Raw genomic sequence first — 13,227 nt, 5'->3', positions numbered from 1 at the left:
GGTTGATCCAGTGGAACGAACATATGCTCAATTTGGTTTCAAAAGACTTATTATTTTTGAGCTCTTGAATAGATCAGTTAATTTCTTTGGACCTCAGTTTCCTTATCCTGTAAAATAAGAGAGGTGAATAAGTAAGGTCCCCTTGAGTTCTGTATCTGTGACCCTATGAATCTATTTTAATTTTTGAAGACAACTGGAAAGGGCTTATATCTTGGGATCATAAACTTGACATATCTGAAATTTAGGAATCTACTTTTTTAAAAAAATAACATTTCCTGACAATTACCCAAACTATTAAAACATTGTACTTCCCCCCCCCCCCCCCCCCGTATCACCAGAATGTCTCTCCTCTTCCTGAAATAGATATTCAGATCAATTTATTAAGAGCTTGTAACTCTCACTGACTTCAATAGAAGGTATACACAAAAAAGAAGGGTTTGAAGATGAAGCTCTTTCATTAAGCCTTAACTCAAGTTTTCTTTTATTTAACCTCCTTCTGGGAAGATCCTAATGCTCCCAACTTCAAAGTAAACAAGAAAACTGAACTAATTTCTTCTAAAAATGTTAATTAACCCCTTTTAGAGAGGTCATGCTGTTTAATGCATTTACATTTTAATTAACTTTGCACACATGAATGGAAGGATTGGTATTGGACATAACTCCCAGCAGCCTAGAAAACTAAAGGGTATCAGCTATAATAACATCTTAAAGATAAATTATACAATACAGTGGACAAGTTCTTTTTTTTCTCGGTGGTATTAGTAAAAGCTATCATTTTACAGTTCTTATGGCTTATGAATATTTTACTCCATGACTGAATTTATCATTGCATCCTTTTGGGCACCCATGATACTCAATCTGTCTTACCCTTATCAAGGCCTTCCCATAAAGAGGGGGCTCACAGGGTCTATCCCTGGGGATGCCTTGTTCATATTCTCCTCACATTGTATGTATAACTGGAAAACTAGGGCTGTCTATAAGTTGTTCCTTTCTCTTATAATTGGTTCAGTGTGTTTTCACATGATATTCTTCTGCGCAATTCCTCAATTTGACATAGGGCTACCTGCTCTTGCCTGTGGTCTGAAATTAATGTAGTATATAAATGTCAGTGTATGCATACTTTTACTGATTTTAAAAGATCAGATAGGATTTTTTTGAAACTCACATTTAAGATAGTTAAAGAATATTCTGAAATTAAAATCGAAATTTAGGAATAGTTGTCTGGGTCAGGGTTAAGTCTGTCTCTACCTAAAATAACTTACTTTCATAGATATCTTTCACCTGTAAAAATATCTTGTCACTAGTAGTTCTCTTTGTATGTTTTTTTCCTCATCAGAGCTCTGGTAGTGCAAAATCAATGAAGTTGTAAATGACTGTCAATTTGGAGCCAAGTCAAATAATTCAGAACCTCAAGAAAGATCACATAATTTCTAAAGAAACATATTTCCTTTAAGGAAGGGACTGTTTACTATTTTTGTCCTTATATGCCTAGCACAGTGAGTAATACATAGTAAGAACTTAAAAAATTATTCTTAAATTGAATTCTGCGATGAATCTTCGTCAAATTAAGACTTAAACTATAACTTTAAGAAAAAAAAATTGGCCTACCAAATATATTTTGCTTAAGAAAAAGATATTTGCTTATAAAACTGATTAAATAGTTGGACAAACGCAGATATCACATTTTATCACATTCTACTCTCTCTGATCATGCTAAAATTAGGTAACTGTAAACATTAAAAATATCTTTCAAATGGGGAAAAAAAATTGCCATCTTGAAATAAATGAGGAAAGAGTCTAAGGAAATGGTGCAAGCAATTTCTTCCCTAGAAGATTCATAGGTGCTTTTAGGTCTGCTCTTGTCAATGGTAATACAAGATAATATTATGTGGAGTCCTTTATGTAAATGTGTTTCTTTGGCTGACTTCCATGGATCTGTGAACTCAGCAACATGGGTGCTCCTCCCAGAATATAGATTGCAAATCTATTCACTCGGCATAAAAACATAAATAAATATACATATATATATATATAAAACATAAAAACATGCTATATTTGTGAAATTTATTTTTATTAATATTGCCCTTATATCTAAGGTGTCTGGAGAGAATAAAGGGAACAACCAACTTCAATTACATACATAAATTTGCATTTTAGCATAGTTCAACATAGTTCCCCTGCCCCCTTTTATCAATGCTTCTAAATTAAAGTTATTGGCAGCTAGCTGTAATGATACACCAGATGAACATTTCACATAAGGTCTGAACTATGCCAGCCACATAAATTTGTACATACTCATCTACAAAAGGTTTAAAAGTAATCAAATTATACCTAAAAGAAATTGAGCAACACTCCATAAACTGTCAGAAAGCCTATCTTTTAGAGGTTTTTCACTGTGCTAGTTTAATCAGTATGGCCCTTAAGGACACGCATCTATCACTGGCATAGTTTTGACACCTTTAATATTATTTTAAATTTTCTCTGTAAATTAGAGGCAGCTGTAGTAAAGGAAAAAAAAAGGAGTTTTCACCTAGAGACTAAAGGACCCACATAGACAAAAGTTTTTTATAGTGACAAAGAGCCGGAAATGAAGGGAATACTCATTAGTTGAGGAAAGGCTGAACAAATTATAGACTACAGATATGATGAAATACTACTATGTGGTAAGAGATGACAAAAAAGACAGCTTCACAGAAACCTGGGACCTCTATGCCCTGATACCCAGTGAAGCGGGCAGAACCAAGGGAACAAATTCTACAACATTAAGAAAAACAACTTTGAAAGATTTTTGAGAACTCTGATCAATACAGTGACTGACTATAAAGAAGATAACCATCACCTCATAGAGAAAGTGACTGATTCAATATGAAGAATATGACATTTGGACATGGCCAATTCAGGAATTTGTTTTGCCTGGCTATGCGCATTTGTCACAATTGTTAGATGCGTTTGATTTTTCAATTTTCTTTTTTCAGTGGAGCTAAAGATAGAGGGGAAAAATGCTCTTTCCATTAAAAAAGTAAATTAAAAAGGAAAGACAATGCATTGAGGTCAACGGATATAGATGTCCATCTTTCTTCTGCTCTGTGATCTTTGAGAAACACTTTCTTCATGTGAAATGAGAAATTTGAATGAGATGAACTCTAATCATCTAATTAAATGATCTTATAACTCTCAATTTTTATGAATTTATATAACAAATTCTTCAATTAGCATCTAGAAAACTTCCTTCTTACAAACTATCTTAGGTGAAAAGATAGTTCTATTATGTTACACAGTATGTTTTCCAAAAAAATATGTAATATACTGTGTATCCTAATAAAACTGTGGGGTAGTGAAAAGAATATGCAACTCTTGAGATAACCATGTTCAAATCCCACCTCTAGCCCTTCCTTGATGTGTAACCTTGCTTAAGTCCTTTTTTCTAAGCCTTGATTTCTTCATCTGTTTAAAAATGTTTGCAGCATTTTGCACCGCCAAGCTATATACACATTTTATATAATAGTTACATATTATATAATAAGATGAATCTTCCTGACTCTCAAGTTTAGAGCTCTACCCGTGAAGCCAAGCTGCCTCAAAGAAGGGGTTTTGCTAAGTACACAACACAGAGAATACAAAGAATCTTACATTTCCTTATCTAGTAACATCTACATCACAATAAACTTAAGCTTGAGGGGAGGAATTAAGTTTGTTTTTGTTTTTGTATTCTCAGAACCCAGAAGATCTTTAATAACTGTTTCAAGTTTAAAAATATTGAGTTATTAAACTGAATGTTATACTGGAGTTGCTATAAATGAATGAAAAGAATGTGAAACTGTCTACTGGCACTATTGCCCTTTAAACTTGCAAATATTACTATAAAAACAGCACTATGATTTTATTCATAGGACCATAAATTTAGAGCAGGAATGGACCTCAGGCCATCTCCTCTAAACCTCTCATTCTACAAATGAGGAAATGGAAGTCCAAGGTCACCTCAGTAATAAGGGTCAGAGATAGAATCTGAACTCAAGCCCTAGAACAAGGAGCAGAAGGCCTGGACATACCAAAGTTATTGTTTGGCCTTTTTCTCTGGGATTTAAATCATAGCACCAGGTTGAACTTCCAGCTAAGTGCAAAGGAGAACAGAGTCAAGTAGCTCCATTTGAATTCCAATGGGCCGGATCAAAGTACATAAATTGCACTTTAAACTCCGTTTCTTTTGATTTTAAAAAATAAGTTTTAAATGATATTTGTAATTAAAAATAAGATTCCTTGTGAACCTTAAGAAATCCTATATGACTTGGGGGAGGGGAACTATGCAAAGCAAAAAAGACAAAAAAACCCCTTTACCATGAATTAGAAAAAAAGAAAGGGAAAGGGTATGCTAAATTGTGGCAAGTAGCAGCAGGGGATGCTAGGGTGCTGAAAGGGGGAGGAGGCTGTCAGAGAGATTTGAAGCCAGCCCTTTCATGACGTCATCTTACATGCATAATATTAGAGCAGTCAGCACAGGGCTCCTGCTTTCCTATTGGTGAACACCATGTCAGCAGACATCAGAAGATAATTATTATTGGCCAGACAATTACAACTGGAGCGACTGTCATCCGTGTTGTTAGCACAGACCCGGTGTCTGTGAGCTGGAGCCTCAGAAGAGGCACTCTGTGGGGCTAAGGGTGGGTGGGTGGGTGGGTGAGTGGGTGGGAACACTTTTTCAGCTCCCACAATGAGTTTGTGCCTATTTTGCACTTCTTAGTCAGTTTTACCCTCTTGCTGGCAGCAGTAACAAATTAAGTCAGAGTCTAGTTTAGAACGAGAAAAGGCAAAGACACTTCAAGGAAGGAAAACACAATTGCCTCCATTTCTCTTTTTGTAAAGCAACAGGGGCTACCCGTATATTCCCAGAAAATTACAACTCCCACTATGTAACACATAATAAAAACTGAATAAATTCTCATTGAAACTTAAGTGAGTCAAACACATTCATCTAAAAACTCCAATACTTTTAAACATCTTTATTATCAGATAGTTTTTCCTATCATTTGGAATAAAAACTGACACTTGCCAGATAAAAATTATTTGATTACTCAGGAATATTTTTACTTGGAATTATTTTGATGTGATATTTGTTCCCTCCAGAATATGTATTTTCTTTTCATGCTGTTCTAATCTATTAGGGACAAAATATCTGCCAAAAAAAAGGTAAAATGGGTTATTGCATTCATTTTATACCTTTACTCAGCCCTAATCTTCTAGATCAATATAAATAATCAGTGAAACATTCACTAAGATAATACAAAATTTGATAAAGATAGCTTTAGTGGAACTCTTTCTTGTTTGACAAAGTCTTATTAGAAAAAAGAAACAACCTTATTCCATTAATAACTGCTTAACTCACTAGAATCATGGAATTTTTTGTGGGGGGGGGGGATAGAGTTGAACTCAGGTCCTCCAGACTCCTGGTTCTATGCCCTGTGCCATCCAATTGTCCCTAGAATCATGGAATTTTAAGAGTTTGGGGCCTTAAATAATATCTAGACTATAAATTCACCATCCTGTCTCTGCTCATATGCTTCCAGTGAAACAACTCTACCATAAAAACAGAAAAATTTATCCTTCAAAGGGATCCTATTTAGTTATTTAATCTATATAACAAAATACCTGTTTATAGATGGCAGTCTAGATAATCATAAAAAAAAAGATAATTTAACTATTTTCCTAGAAGATTTTTGGATCTGTCATCTTTATATGTGTTTAGACTTCCTTCAAGTTTCTCTAAGATTCTACTTAGGAGTTCTATTTAGTGACAAATACAAGACATTTTCATAAGATAGGATTTCAGTTGGGTGTGGTTCTATTTGATTTTAGCATTGTATTTTTTTTTTACAGAAGCTGGTCCAAAGCATTTCTCTTGAACGGGTGGGGTGGCACTTACTATAGCCTTACTCAATTTGAGACTAAATCATTTTTTAAAATTTCATGTAATCAATATTATACTAAAATTTAATCTAAACTTAACAAAAGACTGAAAAACACAAAGCAATCTCTCTAGAGCAAAAGAGAAGGGCTAACAGATCTGGCTTTGTTTATTTTGTTCTTTTCCATTATGAATTTCAACACTCAGTCATCCTAGCTCTGCTACTAGTTAGCTACTTGATCTTGGTCACATTATTTAATTAACCACCTTGAGCCTCAATTTCCCCACCTGGAAAGGAGAGGTACTGGTCAAGATGATCTCAAAAGGTCCAGCTCTACCAGAAAGTAGTTCTGGAGGTAAGAATACATAATTGGCTTTTTTAAACATATATCTGGACTTGGGAAAGTGAGAAGTGAAGAATATTTCGCTTTCACTCTTCCACAAAGGAAAGCTTATTATTAGAGCAGCAATTTGAGGGTGTCAACACAGAAGTCAATGAGTTCATCAGACAGTTTTCCAAGTAGCTTATTTACCTGTCTACCTCCAGAAAATTCTAAACATAAGTATTTTCTCTGCAACTTTATTTAAATCAGGAAGAACAAGTTGCAGAACTAACTAAAAACAAATCTAAGAAAATAAGTTCAATAGACAAAAGGCTTATAGACTTGAGAACAATGTGTGTGTGTGTGGGGGGGGGGGGTGATGAAAGAAAAATCCATTACCTTTCAATTTCAATCTTCAGTAGCTTATCCTATCCCTCCTGCAAGGAAAGAGATAACTAATAGTGGTATTAATGACACATTTTAAGTTCCCTAAAAATACATGAATCTTCAAAGTAAGCCAATACTTTCTTTTTTTAGGGGTATTTTTTTTGCAAGGCAAATGGGGTTAAGTGGCTTGCCCAAGGCCACACAAGCTGGGTAATTATGAAATGTCTGGGATTTGAACCCAGGTACTCCTGACTCCAGGGCTGGTGCTTTATCCACTATGACACCTAGCCGCCCCTAAGTCAGTACTTTCACCAGGCCTCCACAGGTGTCTAGGGACACAAACAGCTAGTTCCTTCCTTTGGAGAACAGATAATGGCAGATGAATTTCTGACAAAGACTATTAAATCTTTTGTGGTGGTGGTAATTTTTGTTTCTTCTTTTGTGGTTAGAGGTGAAACTGTTAAGGGAAATGCTTTAAAAGTGTTTTTGATACAGGTAAAACCTAATCAAATTAGGAGGGAAGTCCTGGTGAACTGGAAAACAGTTTTTACAGATTGCTTTGTGTAAGCCTGGAAGGAAGGAAAATGTGTGTAAGGTAAGAATGGACTCAAGCAAAGAGGAAAAGTAAGAACTCCAGAATGAAAGGTGGGGCTAAATTACACATATCCACACCTACATTTATATGTGTGTATTCATACAAAACTTAAGCACATCCATCTCTCTGTCTCTCTCTCTCTCTCTCATATATATATGTATATATGTATATATATACACATATGTGTGTGTGTGTATGTATATAGGTGCATACACACATATATGGCGGGAAAGAGGTAGGTAGGAAAATAAATCCTGTTAGCTGAAAAAAATGGAATTTTAAAAAGACAAAGGATCTGGCCAAAAGACTGGTGAGAATAGAGACGGAGGAAATGGACTAGTAGAACTAGTATAGGCTATAAAGTTAAAAATGTTAATGAGATATGGTACTGAAACTGTGTTAAGTACAGTCTGCCAGGTCACCAAACCTGATTGAAAAGAAAGATGTTTGCCAGATAGAGTGTATATATATATATATATATACATATACACACACATACATATATATATAATAAAGAGGGAAGGGAATGGGGGTGGGGGCAGGAAAAAGCACAGGTAGTGTACACCTAGGAAGAGGCAGAGAAAGGACTGAGCATTTTTTTTAAAGAAAAGGCAGCCTTAGACTCTAACTACTGGGTGCCAATGTGCAGCTTAAACTAACAATTCGCTGAAAACGAAGAACAAGACACCCAGGTTGATAGTAAGTTGGGCATAGGGCGGCTCTTGCAAAATTTCAAACAAGGTCTACAGGGCCAAAAGAAATAGCAGCAGATGATGCCCATTAGAGGAAGAGAGTATGAAATACAGCGATAATGCAGCAAAAGGTCGCCAGCTAAACTAGCTTGGGATCACTAAGGAACCCCTAGTTTTCATCACTCTGCACCACTAGTACCTGAGAAATTTCTAGAAATTGACCAAGAAGGATGCCAAGGGGCAGGGCTGAAGGGAGAGCGCCACAGTTCGGAAGGGAGCAACCAGGGCTTTGAAAGGCTTAATTTTCTGCTGTGAGGGAGCTCAACAGGAGTTCCTGGCCTGCTCCCAGTGGTCAACCTGGATGCACCGCGGCTGCCACCGCCACAGCTGGGCGTGTGCCAGGCTGCCGCCCTCGCCACTCTCCTCTCTGCTGGCTGAGCACGCCCAGCAACCTCTGCCTCTGCGTGGAGCACACTTCCAGTTCCTCCCAAAACGTCTCCGATATTCTCCCTCCCTCCCGGCCTGCGCACAGACGCGCGCACATCCTCCATCCCGGCGCGCTCACCCCACATCACACCACTGCGCCCTCTGCATTGCCCCCCACCCCCCAGCTCCACTGCAGCCAGTGCAAAGGCGCCGAGCTCCGCCTCCCACCCCAGGCAGGCCGGGCTCCCATCCCTGGGAGTGCACCCCCATCCAGCCTCCTCTGGAGAGCAAGCCCAGGGCCAAGGACAGAGAGGGACAAGAAAGGGTTAAGTGCAGCGGCAAATGGGGACTGCTCGCCAGGTCCGGCCTGGGGAGGAAGTGGTGAGGGGGGAGAGGGGAAGAAGGAGCCGGCGGGGCGCCCGAGTCCACGTGTGCGTGAGGGTGTGCGCCCCCGGGCCCCAGCTGCCCGGCGCACGCCGCTGTCCTCCCTGGCGGCGAGGTGGGGGAGGGGGCGACCCGGCCGGAGGGGGGCCACGAGTGGGGGCGAGGTCCCTCTCGGGCTCCCCATGCACCCCTCTTCTCTCCCCCCTCCCAATCCGCCAGCCTGGCTTCTCCTGCAGCCAGCTCATTGATGGGATTGGGGCTGAACGTGTGTGTGTGTGGTGTGTATCTGTGTGTGGTGTGTGTCTGTGTCTGTGCGCGCACGCGTGGGTTTGCAGCTCGGCCAGCCTCGGGGAGGCTCAGACGGCCCCCCACAGACAGAGCCTGGGATCACCTGGGCTAGGGGCGTGCTGCCTGGAGGAACTTTCCTAGGCGAGGCTGGAAAGAAAAACAGAAGGTGCCCCCCATGTGCCTCCGGGATTAGCCCATTCCCCGCTCCCCCTGATAAATGCTGCAAGGTGACAGCGGCTCACCTGGCCCCGGGATTTTCTGCGGGGCTGGAGAAGGCAACATCCACAGGAAACGAGCCTAAGGCTTCCCTCGGTTACAACTTTGTTCCGAGGAGAAGCCCCTGACTCCCCCCAGGTTCCCCCACCCCCACCCCGGCGAGCAGGGCCCAGGCTGTTTTTGACTCCGGTACTGAAATAACTTGAATTAAAACCTCTCAACACCTAGCAAATTGTTAGGGAGGGCGCGTTTTCAATTAAAAGCAAAAAGTTAATCATGGTGCGTGGCTCTACGCATGCCGGGCTTCATTCATTTTTTATTCTGGTTGTCTCTTCCCTCCCACCCTTTCCTGTAACCGGAAAGGGGATCCGATCAAAATGGGAAAAGAGGTCTCGAGAAAGGAAAGGATGAGGACTGGAAGCCCGGGGTAGGGGGCGAACGAGGGGTAGCAGTATGGGAAAGGGTTGCAAGGAGAAAGGAAGGACATAAAGGAGATGGTGAAAGGGTGTGGGGAGTGGACCCGAAGGAGGTGGGGGGGGGGTGGAAAGGGGAAGGAAAAAGGGGTTGAGTGGGGGGGGGAGGTGGGTTAATTTTCACATTCTGATTGCTTTTTTCATTCCAAATATGTCAGACTCTGTATTAGTAAAAAACATTGTGAATTCTTACAAAAACTAGGAGATGATACACCTTAGCTTAGAATGGTAACTAAGAATCACTCCCTCTCCCTCTGCCATACACACACACACACACACACACACACGCACATCTTTCTATACAATAAACACATGTGTTCCATTATGTTATATAAGATAGAGTGCATATTCTCAGGAATTACACATCGCCCTAGGTGCTGATACACAGCATAAGCCGTCTATACACAAGATATACAAACACACAAATTCGCTTAGTATTTGTGCAATTCATCGCTCAAAATCTTGGTAGGGAAATGTTAACATTAAGGCACATCAAAAAAGGCGATTAGAGTCTAGACATAGTATTTCCCATCAAAACATCACCTACCAGTTCTCTTGCATCCACTGGATGGCTTCATTCTCGTTGAATTGCTTTTCAAATTCGTATTCTTGCAAAGTCAACACTGACATGTTCATTGGAACTGCTTCTGAGTCCCTGCGTATTCTATATAAAAATATATAAATGACCTGCAAAAAGCGGTTCCCCCCCCTCTCTAGTACTCTCTGCGGTCCTTCCCCCACCCACCCCCCTATTTGTCCCCCTCCCTGTGCAGCCTCGGTGTCTCTCTCAGCTGTATCCTGGATTTAGCATTGATTTTTCCTGCTCTTCCTATTCTCCTTCTCCTGTGTCTGGGGTTCTCCTCCTCTCTCAGCTTCTGCATCAACCGTAGGAGGAAACGAATGCCTTGCGGTCTTAGTGCCCGCACGTTTATCCATCACCCTTTGCTTGTCTAGGAGGAAATCTCCTCCCCCTCGTGTGATTGGAAAATTAACCCCGTGCGAGGATCCAGAGAGACCTCCTCCCTCTGCCAGTTTTGTTTACACTTAAGCATAAAGCCTGGAGGGGATTTAAAAAAATGCATAAGTGCCCGGGCTGTTTAATCACCCTAGACATCGGCCCTCTCCTATCTGCCGACCTTTCCCTAGCCCCCCCGCCCCCAGCCTCATTCTGGAAGTAGTCAAACTTGCTTGCCAAAAGAAATCAAAATGCACATCCTTTCCTGGATCAGCCGGAAAGACGCACATCGATGACTTCTTCTTTACTTACTAGTCCCCACCCCACCCCCACTCCCGTCCCTCCAGTGCCTGGGCTTGCAGCTAGACTTAACTAGAACCTGGCTGCCTGCTGTTATCGCGAGCTACAGGGCGGCTATCTGGGGGGTGCTGCCCTGACACTGGGCATCAAAAGCTCACGCTAAGGTTGGGAAGTGCAGGGCTGAATCGGGGAGGGGGAAAGAGCCCAGAGAAGTTAGTGCGATGGAGATGGGGGGCGGCGGGGGGGAGCGAAAATTAATGGCTTAAAAGAGCAGGGGGCAGGAGAACTGACTGGTCCCGTGGAGGAAAAAACCTGTGTGTGTCTGTGTCTCTGGGTGTGTGTGTGTGTGTGTGTGTGTGTGTGTGATTTTTGAGTTGTATGTGAGAAGGGGCACAATAATATTCATAGACCCCCTTCCCCATACATAACACACACACCCCTATGCCACAGTTAAGTTAAACTCTGTCTACTCAGTACACTACTTTTCAGCAAATTTTCAGTTACTTATCTATAAATTACAGGGGACTTTAAGAATATCTCAACAAGATACTCACTGGATGTATTTGTGAAATTTAAATAGACACAAATAGACAGACAGATAGATGACAGATACATGACTGAATGAACAAATGTGAGGGGAACTTTGCTTTGAGAACTTGATGGGCATTAGGACCAGGAAGAACTGGCCCTTTCTCCCTGACAGCCCCAAGTCTCTCCTCCAGCACCCCAACCCTAGCCCAAGAAAACAGGTTTGCTCATCAAAATAGAACCTACTAACTTGTGAAATAAGATGGAGGTGAGAGCAGGTAAAAAGCATTCTGAATTTTAAAAACATCTGAGAAATAGAAAAGAAAATAGTAACTGAGAAATAGAATTATGATGAAAAGCAACTAGAGGTAGTTTTATAGATCCAAGGGTAGGGAGAAGGGACATTTAGCAAAGTCATTTATGTTTTGCCAAGTAGATATTGTAATTAAAGATTCTTCTCCTGATCTCCCAGTTTAGGGCAGCCTACCTAAAAGGAATCTAAAAGCATGAAATAATTATCAGGCCCAGGATTGAGGTGAAAAAGTTAGTAAGAATTGAACCAACAAAAGGAACCTGGGTGTCTGAATAATAAGAACTATCATTTATATAATGTTTAAGGTTTGTGAAGCACTTTACATTTTCTCATTTTATCCTCATAGCAACCTAATACAATAACAAGCTGATACAATTTTCATCCCAATGTCACTGATGAAGAAACTGAGGCCAACAGAAATTTAAGTGACTTGTTCAGAGTTAAACAGCTAGGAAGTGTTTGAGGTAGGATTTCAACTCAGATCTTCCTGATTCTAGGTCCAGCACTAATTCCAATTGTCACCCTATAGGAAATTAATGAATATAGGATAAGGGAAATGTCTTTTAAAAATATTTATACTAGTTTTGAATTAGTTTTAAAGTAATCATTTAAAAGACATTTCCTAATTGCTTACTACAATAAGATTTGCAATCATCAGCTAATTTTATTTTAAGGTAATAGACTAGGTTAAATACTGACATCTCTGATGATGAGGACTAACCTTCAAGTCAGAAATTTCCAGGTTCGAATCCTATACTGACTATTTTTGTCCCAGGCAAGTGGATTAACCTTTCAGTGTCTTGGCAACTCTAGGTCTAAGGAATTGGTATGTTGTATTCACTGAGGGAAAGAGTTTTTGGTCTTGGGAATTCTGAACACTGATAAAATCAGGACAGCTAGGTTGGCAAAGTGGATAAAGCACCAGCCCTGGAGTCAGGAGTACCTGGGTTCAAATCTGATCTCAGACATTTGATAATTACCTAGCTGTGTGACCTTGGCAAAAAAAATCCTCAGATAAAATCATAGGCTTAGAACTATTTTTCCCAAGTAAAGCCTACTCCAGAATAAGAAATGAGTCCTTATCTCTTGATCTTTGCAAAGATTTGAATTAGCCTTACTATTCTGTTACATGAAGTACTCCTTATTCCCTCATATCTTTGCATATACATCATCTCATTACTTACTTATATGACACAACTGAACCTGGAGTGTTAGAAAGACAAATTAAAATTCTATTTCAGATACTTCTAAGCTGTATGACTCTAGGCAAGTCACTTAACCTCTGCCTGCTCTGCTTTGTCATCTCTAAATTGAGGATAATAATAGTACCTACCGCCCAAAGTTGTTGTGAGGATCAAATAAGATATTATACTTGCAACTGTTAAAATGATCTATAAGTGCAAACTATTATTGTTGCTATCTATATTTTAATGTAATGTATATATGTT

The 13,227-nt window shown here is 40.1% G+C and overlaps 1 protein-coding gene across 1 annotated transcript in view; it reads right to left on the bottom strand.

The window, feature by feature from the left end:
• ELOVL6 (ELOVL fatty acid elongase 6) overlaps nucleotides 1-10,382 on the bottom strand; it is a 147,986-nt gene extending 137,604 nt beyond the window's left edge. Inside the window, exon 1 of the mRNA XM_074228709.1 lies at nucleotides 10,231-10,382. Coding sequence (XP_074084810.1) covers nucleotides 10,231-10,319 — 89 coding nt within the window. The 5' untranslated portion in view covers nucleotides 10,320-10,382. The remainder of the gene's footprint in view (nucleotides 1-10,230) is intronic.
• Nucleotides 10,383-13,227: the final 2,845 nt, after the last annotated feature.

Source organism: Macrotis lagotis, chromosome 3, assembly GCF_037893015.1.
Source record: "Macrotis lagotis isolate mMagLag1 chromosome 3, bilby.v1.9.chrom.fasta, whole genome shotgun sequence".
In the NCBI taxonomy this organism is placed as follows: domain Eukaryota; kingdom Metazoa; phylum Chordata; class Mammalia; order Peramelemorphia; family Peramelidae; genus Macrotis; species Macrotis lagotis.
Note: the sequence above shows the minus strand (reverse complement) of the source record. Positions and strands in the feature narration are given on the sequence as shown.